The sequence below is a fragment of the Crocodylus porosus genome, unplaced genomic scaffold (assembly GCF_001723895.1).
Source record: "Crocodylus porosus isolate Cpor-Errol unplaced genomic scaffold, CroPor_comp1, whole genome shotgun sequence".
NCBI classification, from domain to species: domain Eukaryota; kingdom Metazoa; phylum Chordata; order Crocodylia; family Crocodylidae; genus Crocodylus; species Crocodylus porosus.
This window is the reverse complement of record NW_017728924.1, coordinates 12,262,660-12,276,750: the sequence shown is the minus strand read 5'-3', so window position 1 is coordinate 12,276,750 and position 14,091 is coordinate 12,262,660. Positions and strand designations below refer to the sequence as shown.

The 14,091-nt window shown below is 38.5% G+C and overlaps 1 protein-coding gene across 1 annotated transcript in view; it reads right to left on the bottom strand.

Moving 5' to 3' along the window:
- Positions 1–347: 347 nt before the first annotated feature.
- MTMR8 (myotubularin related protein 8) overlaps positions 348–14,091 on the bottom strand; it is a 33,949-nt gene continuing 20,205 nt past the window's right edge. Inside the window, exons 9-14 of the mRNA XM_019540346.1 lie at positions 13,564–13,689; positions 11,253–11,302; positions 9,189–9,389; positions 8,631–8,759; positions 7,563–7,689; positions 348–6,529 (exon numbers count right to left, since the gene is read on the bottom strand). Coding sequence (XP_019395891.1) covers positions 6,239–6,529; positions 7,563–7,689; positions 8,631–8,759; positions 9,189–9,389; positions 11,253–11,302; positions 13,564–13,689 — 924 coding nt within the window. The 3' untranslated portion in view covers positions 348–6,238. The remainder of the gene's footprint in view (positions 6,530–7,562; positions 7,690–8,630; positions 8,760–9,188; positions 9,390–11,252; positions 11,303–13,563; positions 13,690–14,091) is intronic.

Below are 14,091 nucleotides of genomic sequence, written 5' to 3'. Positions count from 1 at the left end.
TTTATAGCAAACAAAGATTTTTCTTTGAAGAGGAAGGTAACATAACAGTAAAGGGGTTTTGCTTCTAATAAGGAGGAGGAAAGTACAGCAAAATAGTTCGGGTAGCAAAGTGACACATGCGGCAGCATTTATAAGATGTCAGGATGCCTCCAACTTGCATGGAACAATACGTACTTTGCAAATAGTTCCATGAATCCAAAGCGGCCATATTGCACAGGTAACCTTTGCAAGGTAACTGTTGGAAATAAAGCTGTTGTCATTCACCTGTCACCCTGAGATCTTTTAAATTTTAATCGGGGGTCTGATCTACCATTAATTCCCATCAGGGACACCCATCGCAAGCCTTCTCCTTAGAAATGCAAAGTATTTTATTTTCTGTAGGAAATAAAAATAAAATTTAATACGTACAAATGAAATGTCATGAGACAAACGCATTTACAGAAAATGGCACAGTGCTCCTATACACATGGTAAAAAATAACGCTTTCAGCAGTGCATTAGCTCAATTGTTTTACATGTACACAGTCCTGGCAGCAAATTTGAAAACATCAGAACAGGGGATTTAATCACTCATTTTCAAACAACTATCCATCAACAAGGTACAGCAACAACAAAAATGGCAAGTGACCTCCAAAGATAGCAGAAAACATTTAAAATTTTAAGCTGAACACTACACAATTTCAAAGACATTCCTACAAAGACCGACTCATGGATAGTTTAAGAAACTTTTCTGTGCTCACTTGAGAGGGTGTAATCCAGTGCTACAAATAATACAAATAGGACACTGAAGGGACACATATACATACATAAACACACAGGAATCAATGTTACACAAAGAGACAAGGGTCAAAACATTTCAGCCAGTTCTCTTTCTGCATTGCTTTTACAGTCTGAAGACAGCAGGATGCTTAAACATAATTTACTGAGTGCAACTGGCAGTAAGCTGGATACCATTAGTGCTAAAGATATACAGAAAACCAAGGATTTTAACATAGCCTGTTGTGAGAATCTGCTTATGTTAATCAAATGATGTATAAGAGCTTGTTTTAATTAAAGGCTAATTCATTCAGAATGGACGTTTCCCATAGGAACCCAAACACAGCATGTGCTGCGTGTTAACGGCGCAGAATGTAAACACGGATCCGCTTCCAGATTCATATTTGCATTTGTCACTTCCACGCAAAGATAATTCCCCAATGCAATGCAAGGTTGGGGTGGAGAAAAGGCATTATATAGCACACAGTTTGTATGATTTCTGTATGAAAATAACAGTATTATACAGTTAGTGTCAAACAATTAGGCTGGGGGGGAGGGGCCTAATCAACAGGTACTAACACTTCAGTGGAAGTTTTGTTCAGTGTCTGAATGTAAACTACAATAGTTACTCTGATCATCATATGAACTACCATGTTCCTTAAGAATTGCTTCTTGCAAGGTGCAGTGTCTCATCAGACATGGTCAGTACCTAACGACCTCCGCTTCAAGCAAAATTGGAGATGCTAGACACCTCAGAGGGGAGTGTATCTGTCTCTGTGGCCTAATGTCAGTTCAAATGCAAGAAGGTGTCTTAATTAAACAGATTCTAGTCTTGCAGTGTGTTCCCAGTGGAAAGCCATTAGACATGGAGGAAACCATGCACTCTGCACATTCTCAAGTTAGACCTCAACCCCTCCCCACCCCCCCAAATTTCTATGAAGTTACTAGCCATCTTTTTTCCTACCTCATTGAGGGTGGCCTAACAGTGAAACCAGAAAGTATCCTAACCACCATCTTCCTCCTAGGAAGATGCTTCATTTCAGCACTTTAAATGGATGGGTTTTCTTAAGAGCAGAAATGCCACATGGCTACAAAACACACATATAAAAGGTTTTTAATAAACAGTGTTTCCTTACCCTAAAAAAGGGCCAGTGGAAAACTACAGCAGCTATAAGCAAGTTAAACATTCCCCTTAACCCTCTCAAACAATAAAAAAGATACCACTGACTCTACTTTCACTGTGGAAAATAATTGCAAAGTGAAGCATAATTTAAAAATTCCGGCATTAGGAAGCTGATATTAAAAAATGAAAAAAAATAAAGCCATATAAACATCTCTTCCACTCCAACTTCTAACACAGTAGTTTCCTTATGAAATAAAATACATTTTACACAGCTTTGCACAAGCATTGTAACATTATACCAGTTTTGTAGGATGGGGAAAACAGATTATATTTGCAGCCATTAGCACTGCTAATTGAAGACAAAAAAAATTTCAGAAGAGAAAAGAGGCAGATGTTTGTACAAATAAAAAATTTGTCTACATTAACATGTCATTTCCACCTAGTTACGAAAATCAAAATGGAAAGTAACCTGTCACATAGACTGTACTCCTGACTTAACAACATTCAGGTCACTGACTAGGGGAAACTGAAAGTTAAAGCAAATCTTCTCCTAGAAGATGGTGGTATAAGACAATTGCTCAGTAACAGTTTTTAGATTTCCTTCCGTTATTACTGGCTGAATGCTCAAATTGTTCACCACTATCAGCAGGCAGGACATTATACTATAAACTGAACATATATTTGTACAGTCTGGCAGAAAAACACAGCAGGAAGCCAATCCTAGTTGATCAGAATCTGGATGACATGCCTCACTGCTTTGATCTGCTTTTTGTTTTTGGTCTTGAAACACAGAAAATCCTCTCCTCCTCAAAAATGAGCAGCATCTAATGAGTTGGTCTTTTGATAGCAAAAACTGTAGAGTTCCCTTAGAAGTTTTTGGACTCCTTCTCAGGCCTGCTTATTTAACAGACCAACACAAAATGAGGTCTGAAACATACTGCAGCTGTGCACACTTACACAACCTAAAGGATTTAAAGTGGCAGCTTTAGCTGTTGTCTTGGACCCTTTTTTCCCTAGCTTTTATATTTCAGTGTTTACAGCCATGCATGGTTTTATTACTGAAGTCAAAAGCAACAAGATTACTGAATGTCCAGCACAACTGTCAGCACTCAGAGTAATCCTTCCAGGCCTGCATGCCAGGAAAGATTCAAGAATACAATGGATTTGCGGAGATGTCCGAGTGTTGTATCAGTCTATGAACAGGAAAGTTATCATATATATTTTAAAACAAATCTACTGGTGATTTCAAAGACAAGGTAACATTTTCAAAGACAAGGTAACATTATTGGTATAAACATTTTGCAAACTATTCTTATATAAATATTAACAGCAAGTCTAAATCCATCAGTAGTGAGTGAAAATTAAAGACTGTACGTAGTTCTCCTTAAAGATCACATACAAGAACGAGAACGAGAAAGTTCAAAATGACTGGTCCTGAAAAGTGCCTTAACTGGCCTCCTTTTCAATGTAAAAGTTCTTGATGTCAAAATGACCTGCACAGAGTCTAGTACACAAAGTAACACTGGGGTTTACTTGCTCCTCAAATAGCAAAAAGTGCGTGTGTGAAACTTCTGGGTGCAGCAAGAGCAGGGAAAGAATTTCTCCCCACACCACACTTTTCCAGGGAAATCTAAAGATATATTCAAGCCTTATATGAACTCAGACCAATGAATTATAATTGAAGGTGTGGTCCCTTGTATGTCTGGTAATTTATGACGATGTGGCCAGAATGAGGAAGAAAAGGCTTGTAGACAAATTTAGTTATTTTAGGAGTTTGACAGAGCTCTTTCTTTTCTCTTTAATGACAGATGGAGTTAAGAATGGATTTGCAACTCTTGAGATCCAGGATCCCTTTCTATAACTGTAATGAATTTAGATGTATACATTATACAGAGCCATTAACCTAAAACTGTAACATTAAATACACAATCATTTGAACGACACAGAATTTTTTGGTGTACCACAACTTAAGTAACAACACTACTTTCTCTCCATAACAGATCCTTTCACTATTAGTAGCTGTATTTGATGCACGTATTAAACATATTTAGATATTATTCAGATACTAAGCAGTTATCTCCCTCTTATATCCTGAACAGAAATAAATTTATGTTTAAAAGTCTACATTAAAAAATAAAAAATCCCAGCAAAAACCCCGTTTGCTTAAAAAGTTTAAAAATCCACTAACATAAAGACAGGCTTGTCTTCTGATTGCTAGAAAGCCAACTATATTATCCCTTCTCCAACATCCATCTTTGTAGCTCAGATGCTTCAATCCCTTTAATGAGAGAATATTTTTCTACCTTAAGTGGAAGTCAGATACTCAAAAAGAGCATTATCAGCATAAAACCAGAGTGAGGCAACTTCTCAATATTTTTGTTGTTTAACTAGTCCCCTTTCCTTCCCTCTGCCCTCCCTTCAGTGCTCAGCTTGAACACTGAAACCATCTTAGTCAAGCTTATGCGCAAAAGAACGAGGACTGTTCATTCTGTTTTACAATACTGCGGTGGAACTCTTTTTTAAAGAAAACCTGAAACCATTTCTATCTGTTTTTATTAGATTTTGTAAAATTCTAAAAAAAACCGGGTTTTAAGATCAGAGGACACTATCTAATAGAAACCCAAACATTTGAACCAGTGAAAGCAGAAAAGTGGACAAGGCATTCTTAGTACAGGGTAAGCATGTCTATATAGGGAAATCTCGCAGAATATCCCACCTGAGAAATAGCTGCTCCAGGCTTTTTCCTCTGAGGAGCCAAGCAGAAAGTTCTCTTCCAAAAAAATCTACTTATTTCAAGCCCTTTCTTTTTCCCATTTTTTTTCAAAATTCAAGTGAGATTCAAGGAACACAAGTAATGCGGCAAACAGCACAGTGAGTCCATATCTCAACCTAGAAGCCCAATGCTAGAGATCTGTTGTTCATTTCCGTGCAATTTTCAATGACCCAAGGCAAAAAGCTCCTTAAAATTCTGTCAGCTTGAACACAATGCACTAAAATGAGCCATTAAGAACTAGCACAAACGTCTTAACTCTGGCTTCGTCAGATCAGAAACTGTCACATACATATTTGTGTAGTAAGAGCATGATCCTGAAAGAGCATACAATTTCAGGCTGAGCACCTACTTCTCTTACTGAAACTAACAGAACGTTTTTGAAAGGAGGGAAAAATGAGTTTGCCTGTCATGACCTGAAAGAAAAGCCAGTGTCAAATGGATCTGCAGGAATGTTTTAAGATTCAGGGCAACAGACATAAAACATTCTCTACTGTCACTCAAGATGTGATGTGAAGCAATCATTTTAGCTTTCAATTTTAAGCAAAATATATTGCATTTACTATCATCGTTTCACTTATGGTTTGAGAATGTCTTTAAATCTTAAAATTAAATGCGGCTAAGTCAACCTCTTTCTCCATTAACCTTTCTAGGCAAAATAAAAACTGAAGAGGAAGCTCCTGTATAAATTTAAATTATTTCCTTTCTTTTTGGTTTCTTACTCCTATGATTTGAGTAGGAAAAAGTATATTAAATGCATGTTCTATAGACTCCTTGGGACTTACCACCATCTGATCACTCAAAAACACTAGCTAGAGAATAGAGAAATAAGTAGTCTTGGAAGGTTTCAGCCATAAGACTGACACCTCACACAACCATTTGAGTTCTTGGGCAAGTGGACAGCAAAGAGAGATACAAAAGCCAGTCAGTATTTTTAAAACTACAGAGGACACCAAATACTACTGATACACATTGCAGGAATAAAACATTATGACATTGCCACAGTTGGACATTAAGATGGTCTCCACATAAAAGGCACAGCTCCTTACAAATGTGCATAGGGAACAAAAAATAACCAGCCTCTGCAGCAGGGTGGGATTCCATGCAGAGCATCTTTGAAGAGCTAAGAGCTTACTCAGGTTTGAGGATGAACCAAAATGGCATTTACAGCCTTTCACTTCCATTTAACAACAGATTTTGTCTCTCCAGCTCTAGTTACAGTTTGGTTTTTAACTCTCCATATCAAAATGACCAAAAGCGTCTTTTAAACTCTGAAATAGGAGCAATGGAAGGTCATGTCTAAGAGTGGGAGAGGGGGCCATATTTCCACTGAAAAATGAGGTTCACCATGTAAATTGAGATAGCTTTCTTGCCTTTGGGGCAGCTCGGCATGCACATTTATAGACTAACCTGTGCTAATGCAGCCAAGCTGAAGGCAAAATCTCTTTTCTAGGCCACTCACACAACTCACAAACAGCCCCTCCAAACATACACATTCACATTTAACTGTAAATGGCTGAGAAGGCTAAATTCCCAGTAGGGCACAGATCTTGCAGGCTTTACTCCCATGGTTCATGCTACTAGAGCTGATCACTGGGGCTGCAGGTTCTCTTCAGTTTCCAAATCTATAATGCCAGCAGTGTTACTGAGGCCAGAAAGGTCCTGGTGATGAGCAAGATTCTCTTTGTTCTTTTGGTCCACCTGGGACGTGACATCGAGTTCCCCAACTGTGGTACCATTGGTCAATAGAGCTGGTGGTTCACCTTCATAATCCTGGGGAGTATTGAGCATTGGTGTTTTTGAAGATTCAACTGTAACATTCACAATTTTAGATAAGGAGCACGCTTCATTTGGCAAGGGACCATCTAAGAATGGCAGCTTCTGTAGCAAGAGAAAGGAATCAGAGAAGATGATGAACAAAAAGATAAGGCCCCCTAATGATAAGGTCCTGGTATAAATGCCCTGGTGCTCATTATCCATCTCAACCACTTTTCAAGCACTACATCTTCTTGGTCAATGCCTCTGTGGCCATACTGTACTCTAGTATCTTGAGCACAGCACTGCATAATCTGCACCCAACATTTATAAACAAATATCAGTAACTTTTCCTCTTAAAAATGTGTTTAGAGAAACAAAGCTCCAATTTCCAGAGTTCAGGCCACACTAGCAAAAGACTTAATAGTCCTTTTCACCAGTCTATTTTTAGATGCCCAGCTGTAGTTATACGAAAATAAATCATAACTAGAAACTTGTCCAATTGCAATGAAAATCCACAACTGCTCTTTTTGAGAGATGGGAGAGAAAAGGAGAAACTACAATTCTTAAAAGCCAAACAACAGCTCTACCCTTTAAGTTGTGCTATAGGTTCTCCCCAACTCTGGGGAAGTTGATTAAATTACAAACATTTTACACTGAAAATTTTCTTTTCAGCACTACTGTTTGGAAGAGATCAATTAGCTACCCTTGAGTTGCAAATACTATGTACTCATTTAAAGCATGAGTATTAACAATTCGGGCTTCCCCCATATAGTCTCACCAACCTACATCAACTCTGTTGTTAAACAGGAGCCTCTGGACAACATAGGCTCACCCCAACCCAGTCTGTAATACTCATGTACTCTTTTGCCCCTGCACTAAGACGTAGTCTTTCTAACAGCTCTCAGGGAACCAAATATATGCCAAAGTAAACTAATTACGCAAATATTAGAGCTGTGTGAATAACTGTTCTTTGGCACAGTGTTTATGTGAGAAAAATGTAAATATTTTGGGTCAATCTCATAATAGGGAGAGGGAGAATTCAGTTTTCTTCCTGAAGCAACTCCTCTTCTCAAGATTCTCCTTTCTATCTTAGGAACATTTACTGAGACATCATGGCTTTTTTCTTTTCTTTTTTGTTATCACATGCAGAACTTACATTTTCCAGCTCTGTTGCATTGTCTTCCAGTTTCATCTTCTGGCTCATGCAACTGAGGAGGTGGTCTAACACAGATTGCTTTGGATGCATCCCTTTGTCAAAGCGGTTATACATGCCACACCAGAACCTCAAGAACAAGAGAAAGAAAATTAGAAGACCTGCTGGACAGGATAAAAACAAACAAACAAGATTCAATATATTCTTCAAACGAAAAGATTTTCAACTAGTTAAAGCTCCAGATTGAAGAAGTCCACAACTGAGGTTTTATAAAATGTTTTAGTAACAGACAGGTTTCCATTAAATTTAAGAATTTGGTGAAAAATCAAGGATTTAAATATTCCTGCCCTGTGCCAAATATGGCCCAGATGAAACCAGTAACATTTGTTCTTCAGCTGATTTTTACTGTGAGCTCTTGCAATTTCACTTAATCTGCAAGCCTTATATTTTCCTGCCTGTACCCTCTGTGTAACGCTTAAAAACACATTTTTCATCCATAGATCTCAAACACTATTAAGCACTTGTGACTGATAAACCTAAAATGAAATAGACTAGTCCAACTGAAGCACCCTAAGAAAGCAAATACAAAACAATATAAGGGTAAGTCCACTAGATGCAACAATTATTTCAACTCTAACTGCTACCACTGCATGCTCATAAGCATCAATGCCACTCATAAATGCACACATTAGTCTAGCTTCAGATATGCATACCCCCAATTTAAAAGGGTGGGGGAGAGGGAGGAGGGAGCATTATATTTAACAATTACTTCTCTCTCTAGTATTATTGTCAAACTTGGCGTGACAAGGAATTTGGGGGAGGCAATTTGCATATTTTAATTCCCATTTTTCAATAACACTAAGAAGCTTGATTGCGAACAAATAGTTTTAAAACAATGCTTGTACTGATTTCATATCCATCCATCAATCCTTAGCTTCACGTAACAGTTGAGGCATGAGGTACTTATTGGTAAAAAGCATCTCAAACAGGATAAAGGGCATATGAGGGAGATGCCCATTTCCACACCCATACAAGAATGGTCCCTGATTCTTCCCTCCTCCAGTTACTTACTGGAAACTGAAGGGTAGCGTATTTGGCTGAAGCTCTTTGTAAACTGTAAATCCCTTATAGAGAGGATTTCTGAACTCTTGCTTCTTCTGTAAGAGGTATGGCCACAGAGAATGGGTCTTCTCAAAGATTCTGTCAATTAGAAAAATCACTTAAAAAGTTAAATAGTGTAGCAGCATAATTCTAAATTACCCTATGCAAGAGTCTCTTAGGACTGGGTAAGAGAGCTATCTATTTCCAAAGTTCCTTTCATTAACTTTACAAACAAATAATACTCCAGTCCCCAGGGAGTCTATAATTTAGAAAAAGTAAAATCTAAAACTGACAACTTCAAATCCTAAACAGATGCTCTTTTAAAACATGAGAATTTCGGAGACACTTTCCTCCTACGTTTGAGAATATTTCCTTGTTTTCTTGTGCATGCATGTACATCTTTTTTTACAGTGCAAAATACATGAGATAAAGAGAATGCTTCCCTCAACCTGTAGTTATCTTTCCAATTCAGTTTTAAGACAGCATGAAGAGGCCTACAGACCGTTGCTCCATAAACTGCTAACTCACTTCAGATCCTCACGCTCCTTATGACAGGTCCCAAGAAAGTTGCCAAACTGGCAGGAGTAGACGTGGTCGTGGATTTCAAGAAGGAAACGCTCATTAAATTCAAATGCACAGGGAAACTGTTGCATGAGTTGCCAGACACATTCAATGAACTGAGTGAAAACAGGGGATACTTCTTTGGGGTCACCATCCAGATGGCCACACCTGAAAAGAGAAAGAAAGCTACCAGGCTGCATCCTACAAGCAGTCAGCAAAAACAGCAATACCATCACCACCATTAATAATAAATAATAACAATTTTTAAAAACTATCGAATGATTTTAAGGTACACTGCTCTACACTTTTGTCATAACCAAAAGACAATTCTACAGATAGTAAAAATAGTTATTTACCCTATAGGAACTGTGGTTCCTCAAGACATATTGCTCATATTGATCAAATCTTAGCACAAATCCTATGTGAATAGTACTTTTGGCCAGCTGGGCCTGTTAGGGCAGCATCAAAGTCCCACATGCCTTAATACCCTCTTCACCCTACATCCAGGCATAAAAGGGTGGAACAAACCATCCCTTGACAAAACTAAATTCCAGAGGAAAAAGAATATATAGCAGAAAGGAAGGGAAGTAGGTCATGAAATCCAGGAGACCACTACATCCCAGTTACTGTGAAATAAACTATTCTTTGTTCTCGTGACTGTACAAATATACATCCCTCACAAGCAGTTGAATACTTGCTTGGAAGTGAGCAACAGGCAACCTATCTAAGTAACTGCAGGACAAATCTACCAACATAGATATCTGATACAGATGCTTTCACTAAGCCAGAAAGTCTTGTAAGTGGATGAATTTAGCTTTAAAGCTACTCTATAAAAAAATTCAAGTGTGAAGTCAGTCAAACCTTCTGTTGCCTGACAATTTGTGGTAATGTGGGGAGGGGAGGGGAGAGGAAGAAGCAGGAAAAACCTGAAAAAAAACACCGGGGGGGAGGGAAATCTGGTGTTTGCAAAGTAACACTACTTTAAAATCCACACAAACAAAATAAAACTGTGACTTTGCAGACTTGCTCAGAGTACCTGAATTGCTCAGTACTATTTTTTCCTTAAGTAAAAGGAGAGCAACAAGGTTCCTTAGAAGAAAAAGCTGATCCAGAAGACACAATCCCAGCCAACACACCTGCCATTTCAACTACACTGCAAGGCAGATTGGTTTTGCTCCCGTACACACGATGGACAAATTACAAGGGAGAGATTAACCTTCCTTGGAAGTACTAGGCACAGACCACTACTAGAAAAACTATTTCCGTAGGCAGTGGTGAAAAGTCAGTCTTTCATAAGAGCTTAGCAAAGTTTCGAACAGCTTTTCCTTTACATTGGGAAAAACACATTTACCTTTTTGGCCTTCAAGGCAAAAAAAAAAGGGTGAAAATGGTCCTTTCTGAAGCAGAAATAATGACTTTAGAATTAGGTCGTTTGAGCTAAAGTTCACCCTTGGATCACTTTGAAGAAAACATTATGAGGATCGCTACATGGGTTTTATTTCCAGGGTGTGGTTTCTAAGAAAAAAGGTTGACTGATTTCAAGTATAAATAGGAGTTATTTGCACAGTTATCATCAGGAAATAAAATTCAACTCAGTACAGAGCACCAGTTCGCCACCATTTACTATTATAAAACAGCTTGGACCATTTCCTCCTATCATTAGTTTGGTTCCAGTAAGCCTCTGTGTTCTGCATTTGTTAAGAAAACACCAATTTGACTTCCATTCCATAAATGTACCGAAAATGTTATTCTCTCTACTTGATGATCCTTATGCTCTGAGCATAGTTTGTTTAATACTTATCTTACGGGCTGAAATGAATGTTTTACACATTGTAAATACTTTGAAAACATTTGTTAGGGTTTTTTCTTAACTCCTATCAGTATACAAGGCAAACAGTTCTGCATACAACAGGCAAAACATCTGCTTAAAACCTTAATATTTCATACTTAATATCACTCTAAACACATGAAAGCTACAATCTGCCTTCAAACCTTCTCCTTATTAGTAACCAAAATGTCATCTGCTTTTACCTGTGTGAGAACTTATGGCCCACTGTAATCCAATCCTTTTCTATTAGAACCTTCCGTTCAGAGAAAGAAAGCAAAAGAAAATAATTAAATTGCTTGGAAAAAATGAAACGCATTACATTAACAATCTCATAGTTTACATTGGTAGGTATTATCTGTCATGCACTGCCTATTTATTAGCTATTTGATTTATGGGTTGGGAGTAATTCACCAACGGTATTAGACTTCCATGGGGATACAAATTTATTCCAAATTGGATTAGCATTTCTTTAAGATCCTTTGTTCCATCATACTGAGTGCTTTTGCTCTATTAATTGTGATAAGCATATTACAGACCCATAATACCCAAACAAACCTATTCAAGACCCAAGCAGCCTCAACATTTTTCTCTTGAGATATATGCTGAAAGCATCCATTTATTCTGCAACACAACTGCTTCCATTAGAAAAGACAGAGTAGTAAATCATAACTGAGAATTATAAAAAGAAAATAACTGAACACTCTTTACATGTTATTTTGTATCACATGGCACAGGTTGCGCATATTTTTCATTAACATTAAAAATGCTGGATGGGTTCTGTCTATGTTTACTTAAAATAAAAATATCTGGATTGATTAAAGCTGCATTAAATCTGGGAACATGTCTGGGAGCAGTATTTTCCTTCACAAGTAATTATGTAATGAGATGCTGAATAAACAAATCTGTGCTTTAATCTTGATCAATTATCACAGCTCTAAAAGGCATCTTTTTTAGAATATATTCAGTAGTGTATCTGCAGGGCTGCAAATAGGGCAGCAGCCCCAGGGTGGAGGCAGGTCAGGGGGGATGGCATCTTTGACAGGTTATCAAATGCCCCCCAAACCCACCAGGCATCTTTGCTACTATCAGAATAGCTCTGCTCTGCCTAGCCATTAGGAGGCAGGTAGGTGCAGCCCCTCACCCAGGAGTGAATTTGGGGGCAAGTGGAATGACACCCATCCCACTTCCTGGGGAACCTTTGCCACAACAGGCACAGTCCTGCACCCAGTGGCATACCTGGTTAGGGAAGGTGAGTAAACAGGGCACCCAAGGACTGCTTCAGCTGCTGTGCAGTCTGCACCCCACTGCCAGCAGCCAAAGACCACACTGCTACTGCAGTAGCAAATGCCATATCAGAGCATAGATAAGGGACAGATAAGACTCTGTCCTCTTCTACAGTGGTCTGCATAATCTTTACCCCACTCCCTACACCTGCCTTGGGCACTGAAGGAGCTGGCTACACCTCTGAACATATGGTAAAGTGAGCCCAGAGGTCACCAATCATCCGGGGATTTAAAGAACAAGAGAAAGAACATGTGTTATTTGGCAGTTAAGCAAGCTCTATTGCTCACTTTAATATTTTGTGAGGTTTAGGGTTTTTGTTAAACTCATCTAATTCTGATCACTGTCTTAAGATTTGCAAGGTATTTTGTCTTCTTAACAAAAGAATACAAAATATTTCAGTATATTTGCTTCCAATATGATCACATCTCATTGTTTGTCACTGCAACACTTGTCATGCCCCATACATCAAGCAAGCCATTGTTGATTCTCAGGTTGCAACAGAATGTTAAGGGTTAAAAAGAATACCATAGCAGAATCCAGCTCTGTATAAAACCAGCAGACCAACAGCAGCAAACACACTAGCATGGTGAGTGGTAGCTGTGTTTTGAGTTTAAATTTCCCTTAAAGGGCCAAAAGCAGTGGCTTCCCTACAGGGCTCCTAATAGGAAGCAGCAACATGTAGCCAACTATGCAAAGCTATATTTTGACAGTGAACACTTAGTACAAAAAAGCAACTCATTTCTTTAAAAGAAAATGGATAATTCACCCAGGTGCAGAGTGTTAAAACAGGGCTTTAGTGATGCACAAGACTTATGCTGGCCCACTGCACAGAAATAAATGTCACCCAATATGAACTTCTACAGACAAGATAATTTGCTACACAGTAGGTTTTAAAAACAAGCTCCCTCCCCATCCTCTTGATAAGCCTTTGTCATGTTCACATCCTATACCTGCAAGCAGCTTGCTGAGATGGCTCATTAGAGGATAAACATGAATACAGAGACTTGGGAATTACAAATCATGTACTAGCTGTTGTGCCAATGCTGTTCAGAGTGATTATAACTTTACAGGAAAACAACTCCATGTCTATAGGTCATTGAGTCCGTTAAAGTCAGTTGCTAGAAGCAGTACAAAATGTTTAATTAGAGTTTATTTACATTCCAAACAACTTCAAGAATGAGTTGTCAGAGTTGATTTTATTTTTAAAATGTGGAACACTACTGTTCTTACCATGAATCCTTTACATGTCCTATAAAATGGGTCCAAAAAGAGGCTGGCCAGTGAGCAGACCTGAGCTGTGCGATCCCATCCATCAGAGCAGTGCACTAGGACGCTGGCTTTCTCATCTTTCACAGCCTGCAAAGAGAATAAAACAGAACACAACTTGGCAACTTGCTACTCTTGTTATTGAAGCTAAAGACAGTCCTTACATCTCTGTCTACTATTCATTTATGAAAGTTGCCTAAAATCCAAGGGTAAGAAGGTCACTTGATGTCTGGACTGCAGCAAAGCAACATACCTGGGCATGAAGCCACCAGCCCTTTGGAAACTGTAACTAGTACAGAACACTGTAGCATGCCTCTTCAGCAACCTGGGCTGTCAAGTGCCTAAGATTTATTGTCTGCTCTCTACCCTGGCATCACTGAACAGACTTCCAAGTCTCAGTCCTCTTCTTGGAGGTGCTCCTTCTGAGCCCAGAATACCTCAATGATCACCTACAGCTTGAGAATGAATACCACAGCCAACTCGATTACTTTA